Source organism: Salvelinus sp. IW2-2015, unplaced genomic scaffold, assembly GCF_002910315.2.
Source record: "Salvelinus sp. IW2-2015 unplaced genomic scaffold, ASM291031v2 Un_scaffold5919, whole genome shotgun sequence".
NCBI lineage: Eukaryota > Metazoa > Chordata > Actinopteri > Salmoniformes > Salmonidae > Salvelinus > Salvelinus sp. IW2-2015.
In genome coordinates this window covers 1-16,271 of record NW_019947184.1, presented here as the reverse complement: position 1 = coordinate 16,271, position 16,271 = coordinate 1, and the positions used below count along the sequence as shown (strand labels likewise).

General features: G+C 49.1%; 1 protein-coding gene and 1 long non-coding RNA gene across 3 annotated transcripts in view; one reads left to right on the top strand and one right to left on the bottom strand.

The window, feature by feature from the left end:
* The window catches only part of ptpn12 (protein tyrosine phosphatase non-receptor type 12), a 36,476-nt gene extending 20,211 nt beyond the window's left edge, over positions 1–16,265 (top strand). The window contains exons 5-8 of the mRNA XM_070442094.1: positions 12,936–13,018; positions 13,314–13,350; positions 15,086–15,199; positions 15,428–16,265. Coding sequence (XP_070298195.1) covers positions 12,936–13,018; positions 13,314–13,350; positions 15,086–15,199; positions 15,428–15,489 — 296 coding nt within the window. The 3' untranslated portion in view covers positions 15,490–16,265. The remainder of the gene's footprint in view (positions 1–12,935; positions 13,019–13,313; positions 13,351–15,085; positions 15,200–15,427) is intronic.
* Positions 2,269–2,779, bottom strand: LOC139026814 (uncharacterized). Of its 2 annotated transcripts, none has more exons than XR_011478749.1 (3): positions 2,625–2,779; positions 2,534–2,581; positions 2,269–2,392 (listed from the first exon to the last, which is right to left on the bottom strand). It is a non-coding gene; the product is annotated as an uncharacterized lncRNA (long non-coding RNA). The 2 variants fall into 2 exon arrangements; XR_011478750.1 differs by having other exon boundaries at positions 2,534–2,575; positions 2,655–2,779.
* Positions 16,266–16,271: the final 6 nt, after the last annotated feature.

Here is a 16,271-nt window from a genome sequence, read left to right as displayed (position 1 = left end):
CCTAGGTGCAAGTAGTGCACTACTTTAGCCAAGCCCTAGAGTGAAAAAGTAGTGCACCATTTTACCCAGGAGCCCATAGGTGAAGTAGCTTCACCACTTGTACCCAAGAAGCCCATAGGTGAAGTAGGCCACCACTTTTAGCCAGAGCCCTAGGTGAAGAGTGCACTACTTTTAGCCAGAGGCCCTAGGTGAAGTAGTGCACACTTTACAGAGCCTACGTAAGTAGTGCAACCCACTCCAGTCGTAAGGTGTGCACCTACTTTAGGCCAGAAGCCCTAGGTACAGTGTAGGCACTACTTTTAGCCAGGCCGGCTGAAGTAGTGCACTACTTTTAGCCAGGCCCTAGGGAGTTAGTGCACTACTGTTGCCAGAGCCTAGGGAAGTATGACACTGCACTACTTTTTAGCCAAGAGCCCTAGGGAAGTAGTTGCACTCACTTTTAGCCAGAGCCCTAGGTGAAGTAGTGCACTACTTTTAGCCAGAGCCCTAGGTGAGTAGTGCACTACTTTTAGCCAGAGCCCAGGGAAGTAGTGCACTACTTTTAGCCAGAGCCCTAGTGAAGTAGTGACACCTTTACCCAGAGGCCCTAGGTGAAGTAGTGCACTACTATTTACCCAGAGCCCTAGGTGAAGTAGTGCACATACTTTAGCCAGAGCCCTAGGTGAAGTAGTGCACCACTTTTAGCCAGAGCCCTAGGTGAGTAGTGCACTACTTTTAGCCAGAGCCCTAGGTGAAGTATGCACTACTTTTAGCCAGAGCCCTAGGTGAAGTAGTGCACTACTTTTAGCCAGAGCCCTAGGTGAAAGTAGTGCACTACTTTTAGACAGAGCCCTAGGTGAAATAGTGCACTACTTTTAGACAGAGCCCTAGTGGAATAGTGCACTACATTTAGCCAGGCCCTAGGGAAGTAGTGCACTACTTTTAAGCCAGAGCCCTAGGTGAAGTAGTGCACTACTTTTAACAGAGCCCTAGGTGAGTAGGCATACGTTTAGACAAGCCTAGGTGATGTAGTGCACTACTTTGACAGACCTAGGTGAAGTAGTGCACTACTTTTGAGCCAGAAGCCCTAGGTGAAGTAGTGCACTACTTTTAGCCCAGCGCCCTAGGTTGAAGTAGTGCACTACTTTTTAGCCAGCGCCCTAGGTTGAAGTAGTGCACTACTTTTAAGCCGAGACCTAGGTGAAGTAGTGCACTACTTTTTAGCCAGAGCCCTAGGTGAAGTAGTGGCATACTTTTAGCCAGAGCCCTAGGTGAAAGTAGTGCACTACTTTAGCAGAGCCCTAGGTGAAAGTAGTGCACTACTTTTAGCCAGAGCCCTGAGGTGTGAAGTAAGTGCCACCATTTATAGCCAGAGCCCTAGGTGAAGTAGTGCACTACTTTTAGCCAGAGCCCTAGGGTGAGTAGTGCCACTACTTTTAAGCCAGAGCCTAGGTCAAGTAGTGCAACTACTTTTTAGCCAGAGCCACTAGTGTGAAGAGATAGTTGCAGTGTAAAGACAAAGGTACCATTTTCAGATACAGCCAGAGAGAAGCTCGAATACAATCCTCCCAGACTCAGAGCCAGACACCCCAGAACAACACAAAGCCAGCACAGCCAAAATCAACACCAAACCATTCAATCATTCCATCAAATCACAGCTGTTTCAACTCACAAGCGAAGAGATCATACAATCAGAGATCAGTGATTTTGAGATCATGATAGGATATCGCTCGATTCCCATCAGCTGCCTTTGCATCAAAATCCCATCTCTGCGGCAGTTAATGATTGTCAGGACATTGTGCATAGCGTAGAAAAAATAGGAGGTCTTACACCCGTGCACCACGGTTGGTTGGTACGCATGCACTGTCCCCCCCACCACACAAAATCCATCCCAGCCACCCACCAATCCCCTTTCCAGGACCCCAGCCACCCACCATCCCTTTCCAGGACCCCTGAAACATCTCCTGGTGCTGACACTAGTCAGCTCAGTCTCAGGCAGAGACACACACACACACACACACACAGACACACACACAGACACAGACACACACACACACACACACACACAGACACACACACAGACACGTTGCCTGCTCAGTCTGCCTCAGCTCACCCAAGCCTGACCCTCACATGCTCACAGACACTCTCCTCTCCATCCCCTCCATCCCTTCCTCCCCCCCCACTATCTCCATCCCTTCCCACTAGCTCATCCCTCCCCACTAGCTCCATCCCTCCCACTAGCTCCATCCCTCCCCACTAGCTCCATCCCTCCCCACTAGCTCACATCCCTCACCACTAGCTCCATCCTTCACCACTACCTCACTCCTTACCACAAGCTCCATCCTTCCATCTCTACTGAGGAGTCTTTCCACATCAACTATCCTGCCAGCTCTGTTCCTCACTCACACCCAGCCTAACACTACTCGTCTGCTTCCTCACTCACCACCCAGCCTAACACACTCTGTCTGCTTCCTCACTCACACCCAGCTAACACTACTGTCTGGCTTCCTCACTCAACCCAGCCTAACACTACTCGTCTGCTTCCCACTCACACCAGCCGAACACTACTCTGTCTGCTTCCTCACTCACACCCAGCCTAACACTACTCTTGTCGCTCGGCTCACTCGACACCCTGTCCTAACCACTAACTCTGTCTGCTTCCTCACCACACCAGCCTAACACTACTCTGTCTGCCTCCTCACTCACCACCAGCTAACACTTACACTGTCTGCTTCCTCACTCACACCCAGCCTAACACGACTCTGTCTGACAACGGCACGGAGGGAAACAGAAGCAGGAAAAGGTTTCCAGGAGACATGTTCATTGTGAAACACAATTATGAGCTGTAGTCGATTGTGCTTAGTTCAGGTTATCCACACACGCGCCGCTAGCAGAAGCCATTGTGCCTTCCATAGCCCACTTTATTTCCTGTCTAGAAGTCTGCGATATGCACGAGATGCTCAAATGGCTATTCTAGCGTGTCTAGTCTCCTCTCCTGTCTGAAACATCCTGTTGGGCCTAGACAACATCTCTCCTGTCTGGAACACCCTGTTGAGGCCTAGCAACCTATCTCCTGTCAGAAACCCTGTTGAGGCCTAGCAACATCTCTCCTGTCTGAAACCCCTGTCGCGAAGGCCCTAGAACATCTCTCCTGTCTGAAACACCCTGTCGAGGCTAGCAACATCTCTCCTGTCTGAAACACCCTGTCGAGGCCTAGCAAACATTCTCCTGTCTGAAACCCTGTCGAGGCCGAGAACATCTCTCGTCTGAAAACCGTCGAGGCTGCACATCTCCCTGTCTGAACACCTGTGAGCCTAGCAACATCTCTCGGTCTGAACACCCGTGTGAGGCCTAGCAACATCTCTCCTGCTGAACCCCTGTCGAGGCTAGCAACATCTTCCGGTCTGAAACCCTGCGAGGCCTAGCAACATCTCATCTGTCTGAAAAACCTGTTGAGGCTAGCAACTCTCTCCTGTCTGAAACACCCTGTTGAGGCCTAGCAACATCTCTCTGTCTGAAACACCCTGTTGGGCCTAGCAACATTCTCCTTGGGGAAAGCAGAAACAGCCTGGTACATATCAGTCTATGTCCCACAAATGGCACCCTTTTGTCAAAGGAGTGCACTATATAGGGAGCCATTTGGGCTATAACCTACATTGTAAACCAGCTCAGTCGTGGGCAGCCGGGGCCAGCAGAACACATTAGCCCGTGTGCACCACGACAGATGTAAGAATTAATCCATGGCTTCGGCCCACAGAGCACCGCTAATGGCCCCCATCCAATGGGTGACATGCAGGCAGACACACCTCCCCCGCCAAGCACGGCTGGTCAGAAAGCACCACATGCCATGAGCTCAGAGACATGAACAGCAGTCCGCAGTCACCACATGATCAGACGTTTACTCATTCACCATCAGAACAGTTCACATAGTCAACAAATCATCCAATAACAGACTGTCTTACATTACCCCCTACGAGTTACATTACCTCTCAACATACCCCACGTAAGACTTACCATTACCCCCTCAACATAACCCCACCTAAGAGTTACATTACCCTCAACATAACCCCCCCCCATCTTACATAGCCCCACTCGGATCCTGTACCATCCTGTTCTGTCCCTTCACTGTCACAGAATACTATGTAACTCAACTATAGCCTGAGTCTACGCCTAAACCCTAAGGTCTGCAGCCTAACCCCAAGGTCTGCAGGCCTAACCCCAAGGCTGCAGCCTAAACCTTAAGGTCCGCAGCCTAAACCCTAAGGTCCGCAGCCTAAACCCTAAGGTCCGCGCCTAAACCCTAAGGTCCGCAGCATTAAACCCAAGGTCCGCAGCTAAACCCTAGTCGCAGCCTAAACCCTAAGGTCCGCAGCCTAAACCCTAAAGTCCGCAGCCTAAAACCCTAAGGTCCGCAGCCTAAACCCTAGGTCCGAGCCTAAACCCTAAGTCCGCAGCCTAAACCCTAAGGTCCGCAGCCTAAACCCTAAGTCCGCAGCCTAAACCCTAAGGTCCGCAGCCTAACCCTAAGGTCTGCAGCCTAAACCCTAAGTCTGCTAGAGACAGCTGAAACTATGGAACTAGACACCATCTAATAACATGGGCAGTGTGGTGTGACACTATCGTGGTCAGTTTATTAGCTCCAGGGAGACACCATTATGTGATGTTGGGTGTGTGGTGTGGTGTGTGTGTGTGGTGCTGTGTGTGTGTGTGTTTTCCTCATTCTACAGTGGATAGGACTGGGTTGCCATGGTAAAATGGCAGATTACGCATTACCGTACTTCAGAAAATGAGTGACTATAGCAGGTCAGAGTGGAAGACAAAATACAGAAATAATTCAGTTTATTGACACTTTTTGGGGGAGGGGTACAAGACATGATCATTTTAGTTCCCTGGTTTAACAAGTTTTAAATAATATTTCGATGTATCAAACACTATCTGTTTTAACATAATTAAAATGTTAATTCTCCACATAAGCAGTCCATAAGCAAGTCTGTGTGATATTAGTCTATATTGCAAGCCAGTGTTCTGAACCTGTCAGTTGGACTGGTCAGTCTTCTCCATTGTCCCTTGCAGTGCTGTGTGTTTATACAGACTGTGTCTACATACTTGTGTTGTGGTGTGTGTGTGTGTGTGGTGGGTGTGTGTGTGTGTGTGTGTGTGTGTGGGTGTGTGTGTGTGTGTGTCTAGACAGCCTTCGACAGCCTGTCATTACAGTGTGGCCTGCCATGCCCTCTGGCACGGACGTAGTCTCCAGCTCTCCACTAACTGACCCTAGATCAGCCTGTCAGCTGCTGTCCACCTACAGCTGACCACAACAACCACTGACCTTAGTCAGCCCTTATAATAGGACCCCAACCACCTGGGTTCAAATACTATTTGAAATGTTTAACATGCTTCTTACCGTTTGCTTGGTCTTCCTGGAACGTAAATTGATCCATGGCCTCCAGGCAAGCTCAGTCAAGACAGAGAAAGTATTGCAATGATTTCAAATGTGTTTGTACCCAGCTCTGACCCTCACTCCAGCCATTTCTGTTCCTGTGTCTGGTCCCTAGTCTGTTAGTCAGTAGTACACAGCCCATTTCTGTCCCTGTGTCTGGCTCCTAGTCTGGTTTAGTCAGTAAGTACCACAGCCCATCTGTCGTCCCGTTGTCTGGTCCCGGGACTCAAGGCTATAGTTGGAGTTACCATAGTATTCTGTGACAGTGAAGGGACAGAACAGGATGGTACAGGATGCCGAGTGGGGCTATGTAAAGATGGGGGGGGGGTTATGTTGAGGGGTAATGTAACTCTTAGGTGGGGTTATGTTGAGAGGGGTAATGGTAAGTCTTACGTGGGGTTATGTTGACAGGTAATGTAACTCGTAGGTGGGGTAATGTAAGACAGTCTGTTATTGGATGATTTGTTGACTATGTGAACTGTTCTGATGGTGAGATGAGTAAACGTCTGATCATGTGTGACTGCGGACTCTGCTGTTCATGTCTCTGAGCTCATGGCATGTGGTGCTTTCTGACCAGCCGTGCTTGGCGGGGGAGGTGTGTCTGCCTGCATGTCACCCCATTGGATGGGGGCCATTAGCGGTGCTCTGTGGGCCGAAGCATGGATTAATCTTACATCTGTCTGTGGTGCAAACAGGGCTAATGTGTTCTGCTGGCCCCCGGCTGCCCCACGACTGAGCTGGTTTACAATGTAGGTTATAGCCCAAATGGCTCCCCATATAGTGCACTACCTTTGACAAAAGGGTGCCATTTGGGACATAGACTGTAATGTACCAGGCTGTTTCTGCTTTCCCCAAGGAGAGATGTTGCTAGGCCTCAACAGGGTGTTTCAGACAGGAGAGATGTTGCTAGGCCTCAACAGGATGTTTCAGACAGGAGAGGAGACTAGACACGCTAGAATAGCCATTTGAGCATCCGTGCATAATCGCAGACTTCTAGACAGGAAATAAAGTGGGCTATGGATGCACAAATGGCTCTGCTAGCAGGCGCGTGGTGTGGATAACCTGAAGCTAAGCACAATCGACTACAGCTCAATAATGTGTTTTCACAATGAACAATGTCTCCTGGAACCTTTTTCTGCTTCTGTTTCCCTCCGTGCCGTTGTCAGACCAGGAGTCGGTGTTAGGCTGGGTGTGAGTGAGGAAGCAGACAGTAGTGTTAGGCTGGGTGTGAGTGAGGAAGCAGACAGTTCTGGCAGGATAGTTGATGTGGAAAGACTACTCGTAAGAGATGGGTAAGGATGCGTAGCTAGTGGTGAAGGATGGAGCTAGTGGGGAGGGATGGAGATAGTGGGGAGGAGTAGGAGATTAGTTGGGGAGGGATGGAGAGTATGTGGGGAGGGATGGAGAAGTGGGAGGGAGTGGAGAATAGTGGCGGAGGGGTATGGATGGAGAGGGATGGATTGAGTGAGAGTGCTTGAGCATGTGAGAGGTCAGGCTGGGTGAGCGCTGAGGCAGACTGGAGGGCACGTGTGTGTGTGTTCTGTGTGTGTGGTCTTGTGTGTGTGTGTGTGTGTCTGCTGCTGAGACTAGAGCTTGACTCATGTGTCAAGCACACAGGAGATGTTTCAGGGGTCCTGGAAAGGGATTGGAGTGGGTGGCTGGTGGGTCTTGAAGGGTGATTGGTGGGTGGCTGGGGTCCTGGAAAGGAGTTGTATTGGGTGGGTGGTGGGATGGATTTGTGTGGGTTGGGGGGGGACAGTGCATGCGTACCAACAACCGTGTGCACGGGTGTAAAGCCTCCTACTTTCTTGCACTATGCACAATGGCTCTGACAATCACTAACTGCCCAGAGATGGGATTTTGATCAAAGGCAGCTGAATGTGGAATCGAGCGATATTCCTAATCATCGATCTCAAAATCACCCGTGATCTTCTGGATTGTACGTGATCTCTTCGCCTTGTTGATTGAAACAGGCTGTGATTTTACATGGAACGATCTTGAAATGGTTGGTGTTGACTTGTGCTGTTGCTTGGACTTTGGTGTTGTCTTGGACGGTCCCTGTTTCTGGATCTGTCTAGGTTGAGCGATATAATATCTGAGACTCTCTATGGCTGTACTCTGAAGATGGTACCCTTTGTTCTTTACAAACTGCACTACTTCACCTAGGGCTTCGGCACAAAGTAGTGCACTACTTCACCTAGGGCTCTGGCTAAAAGTAGTGCATACTTCACCTAGGCCTCTGGGTAAAATTAGTGCACTACTTCACCTAGGGCTCTGGCTAAAAGTAGTGCACTACTTCACCTAGGGGCTCTCGGCTAAAAGTGGTCACTTACTTCACCTTAGGGCTCTGGCTAAAAGTAGTGCACTACTTCACCTAGGGCTCCTGGCTAAAAGTGGTGCACTACTTCACCTAGGCTCTGGCTAAAATAGTGCACTACTTTCACCTAGGGCTCTGGCTAAAAGTAGTGCACTACTTCACCTAGGGCTCTGGCTAAAGTAGTGCACTACTTCACCTAGGCTCTGGGTAAAAGTGGGTGCACTACTTCACCTAGGGCTCTGGCTAAAAGTAGTGCACTACTTGTACCTAGGGCTCTGGCTAAAAGTAGTGCACTACTTTACCTAGGGCTCTGGCTAAAAGTAGTGCACTACTCACCTAGAGCTCTTGGCGTAAATAGTAGGTGCACTACTTCACCTAGGGCTTCTGGCTAAAAGTAGTGCACTACTTCACCCTATGGCTCTGGCTAAAAGTAGTGCACTACTTCACCTTGGGCTCTGGGTAAAAGTGGGGCACTACTCTCAACCTAGGGCTCTGGCTAAAAGTAGTGCACTACTTCACTAGGGTCTTGGCTAAAAGTATGCACTATTACTTACCTAGGGCTCGTGGCTAAAAGTAGTGCACTACTTCACCTAGGGTTCTGGCTAAAAGATAGTGCACTAACCTTCACCTTAGGGCTCTGGCTAAAAGTGGTGCACTACTTTCAACCTAGGGCTTGCTGGCTACTAAAAGTGGTGCACTACTTCACCTAAGGGCTCTTGGCTAAAAGTAGTGCACTACTTCCACCTAGGGTTCTGGCTAAAAGTAGTGCAATACTTCACCAGGGCTTTGGGTAAAAGAGTTCACTACTTCACCTAGGGCTCTGGCTAAAGTAGTGCACTTAATCATTAGAATATGGCACCATTTCAGATGTAACTGTTTCTCGCTGTGGTTTGATTTGTTGATTGGCCGTCGATTTGACCTTTGACCCCTGGTAGTAACCCTGCTGTACTCTGACCTCTGACCCAGACAGTGACCAGAGTGAAGATTCCCTCCCCTCTACCTGAGAGACCCAGAGTCCTTCATTTTGGCCACAGGGTGTTTTAACGGTCCGAGGGGATCATTTCTCATCTTGGTCTCATACATCAGGAATGGTGAGAAGTAGTAAGAATGTCTGGCTCATGAGACTACAGACAAGGGGGTCTACAATTGTCCAACATCCCGAAGAACCACAGTGTTGCAGGCTTTTGTTCCAGCCGCAACTGTAAGTTAACACATCTGATTAAAAGATCACTACAATCATAGTCTCCTATTTAAATTTGTGAAAAGGGGAATGGAGTGTTTTAGACCTGGGCTGGAACAAAACCTGCAGCTTCGGGCATTCTCTCGCCCTCAGGACTGGCTCCACCCCTTGGTCTGCCTGCTGTTCTCTGCTGCAGTGTGGTGGCTTGACACCAAGAGGGCGCCAGAAACAACTCTGCAGACCCTGAACATGGATGTGTTGTGCCTTCTTCTCAATCAGTCATCTCAGCTTCAGAACTCTTTCCAGATGACTTTCATATGACTGTTGTTGAGAGAGCACGAAATGAAAATGAGGGGCTTTTTAACGAAAGTCATCTCTGATTCTCTGCGTTATAATGTCCAGTCTGTAGATGTAAGCCAGACACCACCATACAAAAGGGGGAGCTCCTCCGAGGTGGCTCAGCGGTCTAAGGCACTGCATCTCAGTGCTAGAGGCGTCACTACAGACCCTGTCGATTCAGGCTGTATCACAACCGGCCGTGATTGGGAGTCCATCCGTGCCATTGCCGCGATTAGGGTTTGGCCGGGGTAGGCCGTCATTGTAAATAAGAATTTGTTCTTAAGTGGACTTGCCTATTAATAAAAATAAAAAACTTGAGTGCCAAAAACTGCCCGAGACCAACTCCTTAGTGTTCCACATATCAGACCAACTCCTTAGTGTTCGACATCAGACCAATCCTTAGTGTTCGACATCAGACCAACTCCTTAGTTGTTCCGACATCAGACCAACTCCTTAGTGTTCCGACATCGACCAAACTTCCTTTAGTGTTCCGAATCAGACCAACTCCTTAGTGTTCCAATATGCAGACCAACTCCTTAGTGTTCCGACATCAGACCAACTCCTTAGTGCTTCCATATCAGACCAACTCCTTAGTGTTCCAATATCAGACCGCAAACTCCTTAGTGTTCCGACATCAGACCAACTCCTTAGTGTATCCGACATCAGACCAACCTCCTAGTTGTTCCAAATCAGACCAAACTCCTTAGTGTCCAGATATCAGACCAAACTCCTTAGTGTTTCCACATCAGATCAACTCCTTAGTGTTCCGTATCAGACCAAACTCCTTAGTGTTCCAATATCAGACCAACTCCTTAGTGTTCCGACATCAGACCAACTCCTTAGTGTCCAAATCAGACCAACTCCTTAGTGTTCCGAATATCAGACCAACTCCTTAGTGTTCCGACATCAGACCAACTTCCTTAGTGTCCAATATCAGACCAAACTCCTTAGTGTTCCAATATCAGACCAACTCCTTAGTGTTCCAATCAGACCAACTCCTTAGGTTCCAATCGACACTCCTAGCCGATATCAGACCAACTCCTTAGTGTTCCGACATCAGACCAACTCCTTAGTGTTCCGACATCAGACCAACTTCCTTAGTGTTCCGACATCAGACCAAACTCAATCCTTAGTGTTCCGACATCAGACCGACTCCTTAGTGTTCCGACAACAGACCACTCAACTTCTATTAGGGACGTACATAGGGCCAGGAAGGTTTTCAATCAACCATGTGACCAGACCAGGAAGTACTTCAGGCCCCAGTATAGTCTACAAGTCTAGGGCCCGAGTTTTACAGATCAGCTCAGATGGTTCTGAAAAACTCCTGACTCCCGAGCAGCAGTACCTGACTGACATTGATACTGTGGTGATATCATTAGGCCCAAGGGTAGAAGTTGCAGGACAGCCAGATAATTAATTCTAGAGATCATTATAAGCAGAGTCCAACTGGGTCCAGCTCGAGGGTTAATGGTTGTGACGTTTCCCCAACTAGAACTTTTCATCATAGCCTCCAGATAGCTGCTTTTATGAACCACAGCAGCATCGCACTGACTTTCTCAATGCAAGTTGTTTTTTGTTGTTTACACAGATGATAATGTTATAGTGTATAGGCAAATATTATTAATGTATATGAAATTATAGTGTATATGTATTAGGCAAATATTTGCCACTTCCAAATTAGCATCTGAGTTGATTAATGAAGGAGCTTTTTGTGCCAGCAGGGCTATGTCAAATAACCAGAGTCCCACCCCTCAAACCAGAGTCCCACCCCTCAAACCAGAGTCCCACCCCTCAAACAGAGTCCCACCCCTCAAACCAGAGTCCCACCCTCAACAGAGTCCCACCCTCAAACCAGAGTCCCACCCCTCAAACCAGAGTCCCACCCCTCAAACCAGAGTCCCACCCCTCAAACCAGAGTCCCACCCCTCAAACCAGAGTCCCACCCTCAAACCAGAGTCCCACCCCTCAAACCAGAGTCCCACCCCTCAAACCAGATCCACCCCTCAAACCAGAGTCCCACCCTCAACCAGAGTCCCACCCCTCAAACCAGAGTCCCACCCCTCAACCAGAGTCCCACCCTCAAACCAGAGTCCCACCCCTCAAACCAGAGTCCCACCCCTCAACAGAGTCCCACCCTCAAACCAGAGTCCCACCCTCAAACCAGAGTCCCACCCCTCAAACCAGAGTCCCACCCCTCAAACCAGAGTCCCACCCCTCAAACCAGAGTCCCACCCCTCAAACAGAGTCCCACCCCTCAAACCAGAGTCCCACCCCTCAAACCAGAGTCCCACCCCTCAAACCAGAGTCCCCACCTCAAACCAGAGTCCCACCCTCAAACCAGAGTCCCACCCCTCAAACCAGAGTCCCACCCCTCAAACCAGAGTCCCACCCCTCAAACCAGAGTCCCACCCCTCAAACCAGAGTCCCACCCCTCAAACCAGAGTCCACCCCTCAAACCAGAGTCCCACCCTCAAACCAGAGTCCCACCTCACCAGATCCACCCCTCAAACCAGAGTCCCACCCCTCAAACCAGAGTCCCACCCCTCAAACCAGAGTCCCACCCTCAAACCAGAGTCCCCACCCCTTCAACCAGAGTCCCCCCTCAAACCAGAGTCCCACCCCTCAAACCAGAGTCCCACTCCCCTCAAACCAGAGTCCCACCCCTCGCTGTCCTCTAATGGCTCCCCTCAAACCAGAGTCCCACCCCTCGCTGTCCTCTAATGGCTCCCCTCAAACCAGAGTCCCACCCCTCGCTGTCCTCTAATGGCTCCCCTCAAACCAGAGTCCCACCCCTCGCTGTCCTCTAATGGCTCCCCTCAAACCAGAGTCCCACCCTCGCTGTCCTCTAATGGCTCCCCTCAAACCAGAGTCCCACCCCTCGCTGTCCTCTAATATGAACCCCTGGCCTGCAGGGCAGCTTCACCCTGTGCTGGTGAAAGGATGAGGCCTGCTGTGAAGGGAGGGAGGGCAGCCTCAGCCCTGTGCTGCTGTGAAGGGAGGGAGGGCAGCCTCAGCCCTGTGCTGCTGTGAAGGGAGGGAGGGTGAATGGGTGCAGCGAGACGGGATGGAGGGCAGAGTTAGCGTTCTCTGGAATTAACATGCTCTCATTAGATTGTGTGTTTATGTATTGATGTGTGTTCGTGACATCTATCAAATGACAGTTTATTTGTCACCTGCACAGGGTACAGTGACATTCTTCAGCTCCAAACTCCCAACATGCAGGTCAAAGAAGTTAATAAAACAACAATAATACTAATATTAAGTAAAATACTAGAATATAATAAGATCACAAGACCGCATATATATACGTTTACAACTAGTCTTACGTTCACAACTAGTGTTACGTTTACAACTAGTTTTAAACACACAATGAAGACAGGAAGGGTCAACCATTAGAGCTGAGGAGACAGACGGGGGTTGATCGACGCAACAGTCGTAATTGCCGCTTAAATGACCTCCAGCATGTAAGAACCGTTACAATGGAATGAATGAGGAAGTCAGTGGTACATAAAGAGGGTTGAAAAGGGACGTCTCGTGGCCAGACATGCTCTTGTGTCTGCAGCCTAGACGCCTGGCACTTGAGGCTACCAAATATATAGAGCTATGGTGTCTCTCTATGGAAGTCTCTCTCTTGTCTTTTACTTTCTCTCCCTCTTTCTCTCTCTCTCTCCGTCCATCTCCAGACCCATCAGAGTTGAAGGCACCAGGACCATCAGACTGGAGTATCTCAGAGGACCAGTCAGGAAAAGGAGCAGGTTTTCCTCAGGTGAACACCATCATCACCAGCTTTATAGAAACAACCTCTAGACTTCTGTTCTCCAGTCCTGCTTCTGGGGACACACGGGGTGTGCAGGGTTTTGTTCCATCCCAGTACTAGCAGACCTGATTCAACTCATGACGGGCTTGATGATGCGTTGATTGAGGTGTGTTAGTACTGGGCAGGAACAACTGCTTTAGGCTACTTTATTTGTTCCGTTGAGATGCACCCTCCTCCGTCTCTCTTCATCATCACCTCTTCTTCAGCCCTGTTATTAATCTGTGTCCTCTGTCTCTTCCCACAGGAGCAGAGGAGTACACAGGCACAGATAGCAGAGAGAGGTAGGTGGCTCATCTCTTCAGTATTTAGGCTAAATTATTGGCTGCCATCTCATTGCCCAACATAAGCCCTAATTGCATCCCAAATGGAACCCTATTCCCTATATAGTGCATGGGCCCTGGTCCAAAGTAGTGCACTATGAAGGGGATAGAGTGCCATTTGGGCCTCAGTCAGTCTCAGATGTGGTTTTGTCCCTTCCCTTTCAGATGGGTGATTAGGAGAGAGCAGGGGTTGGCTGTAAACATCACTCTGTTCTGCTGTTTGATGTTCAGATGGGTGATTAGGAGAGAGCAGGGGTTTGGCTGTAAAACATCACTCTGTTCTGCTGTTTGATGTTCAGATGGGTGATTAGGAGAGAGCAGGGGTTTGGCTGTAAAATCACTCTGTTCTGCTGTTTGATGTTCAGATGGTGATTAGGAGAGAGCAGGGTTTGGCTGTAAAAACACTCTGTTCTGCTGTTGATGTTCAGATGGGTGATTAGGAGAGAGCAGGGGTTTGGCTGTAAAACATCACTCTGTTCTGCTGTTTGATGTTCAGATGGGTGATTAGGAGAGAGCAGGGGTTTGGCTGTAAAACATCACTCTGTTCAGCTGTTTGATGTTCAGATGGGTGATTAGAGAGAGCAGGGGTTGGCTGTAAAACATCACTCTGTTCTGCACAGATCTCCATGAAAATTAATCATTGATGTCGTTAAAGGATCTCAGAGGTCTGGTCTGGAGTTCTGTCTGTCTGTCTGGTCTGGAGTTCTATCTATCTGTCTCTGTCTGTCTGGAGGTCTTTCTGTCTATCTGGTCTGGAAGGAGTTCTGTCTGTCTGGTCTGGAGAGGTCTGTCTGAAAGGATTCTGTCTGTCTGTCTGGTCTGGAGTTCTGTCTGTCTATCTGTATCTCTGTCTGGTCTGGAAGGAGGTCTATCTGGTCTGGAAGGAGGTCTGTCTGTCTGGTCTGGAAGGAGTTCTGGCTGTCTGGTCTGGAGTTCTGTCTGTCTATCTGTATCTCTGTCTGGTCTGGAAGGAGGTCTGGCTGGTCTGGAAGGAGGTCTGGCTGGAGGTCTGTCTGTCTGGTCTGGAGGTCTGTCTGTCTGGTCTGGAGGTCTGTCTGTCTGGTCTGGAAGGAGGTCTGTGTCTGGTCTGGAAGGAGGTCTGTTGTTCTGAAGGAGTCTGTCTGTCTGGTCTGGAAGGAGGTCTGTCTGCTGGTCTGGAAGGAGGTCTGTCTATCTGTCTGGTCTGGAAGGAGGTCTGGTCTGGAGTTGGGAGCAGAGAGGCAGTCTGTCTGTGTAACCTAATTACCAATGTAGTATTTATCTGACACTTCTCCAAGCTTATCTTTTAACCTGCTTGGTTTTATATGTTTCCTAGTTAGTCTGCTGGGACATTCACTGTTCCACAAATGACCCTGCAATGATAGACTGTAGGCTTTTATTAAAGGAACAGCTGTGTGTGTGTGTGCTACGGTGTGTGTTACTGCGTGACAGGGAAGCCTGACACTGTGTGTGTGTGTGCGCTACGGTGTGTGTGTGTGTTGCGCTACGGTGTGTGTTGCTGTGTGACAGGGAAGCCTGACCTGTGTGTGTTGTGTGTGCTACGGTGTGTGTTGCTGTGTGACAGGGAAGCCTGACACTCGTGTGTGTGTGTGTGTGTGTGTGTGTGTGTGTGTGTGTGTGTGTGTGTGTGTGTGTGTGTGCTACGGTGTGTGTTGCTGCGTGACAGGAAACCTGACACTGTGTGTGTTTGTCCCAGAACCGTCAGGAGAGAGGAGTAAGAAGATTTCAGATGCAGCAGGAGTGGAAACATCCCCTGCCAACACCACAGTAGCAGACAGCACAGCAGAGAGCAAGGCTTCCTCAGAGATGGGTGAGAGGAGGAGGAGGAGGAGGGAAAGTGATAGTAAATATGGTCATGTTGTGTCTATAGTTGTTTACTATAACTAGGGCCCTGAGTTGTTCCTGACCAGGAAAACTCTGATTTCTAGTCATAACATATAACCACAACTAAGAACCAGAATTTTTCCTGGTCAGGTGACGTGGCCTGAAAAACTCCCAAACGCTTTAATCATATCCCTGTTCTTCTCTTGTCTTCCAGGATACAGTAACCGCTGCACACAACCCAAAGGCCCCAGGGAACCCCCTACACAGTGGACATGATCATGGCTTCTACCTACAGCCCCCTTCACTGCCCTCCTCCACCCTCCAAATCCTCCTTGATCCTCACCGTGTCTCGTACAAGGGCCACTGTGTGTGAAGGAGATGACTGGGTGCTGTCCCATCCTTGGACACTGACACCCTAACTAATAGGGCAGATGTGAAATGGCACCCTATTCCCTATATAGTGCTCTGTATATTTGGCCAGAGTCTTGTACATGTAGGTAACAGGGTGCCATTTGAGACAAAGCCTAAAKCACAATCTGCAAAGCAATTTAGATAATCTACCCAGGATGCAACGGTACACCTTTCTGCTGTACTTGTGCCAGTTGCCAGGGGATCTCTGTGTGCTGGTGCTATTATGTGTTTCCCAAATGGAACTCCATTCCCTATATAGTGCACTACTTTTGACCAGGGACCATAGGGCTCTGGTCAAAAGTAGTGCACTACTTAGGGAATAGTGTGTCAATCTTATCTCCTTCTCTGCTGGGACCATACAAACCTGCCTTATTCCCTTTGGGGGCAAATCCTAACTTCCACTTCAGTTGAATTTTCACTTAGTCACGAGGATGTGAGTGGGAGAGAATTTGTCTTAAGTGCAAGTTAGGATTTGACTCTTAGTCCGAAACAATCCGTCACATTGGATCCTGATTCAGCTTTTTGTTTCGTTTTCTATTCCAGAAAAATACTTGACTTTTTCTTATCTTCTGTACTTTCAGGCTTGTATTATGACATTGCAGGAGACATGTATCACCTAGGGACAGAGGACTACTGTTATATTATTT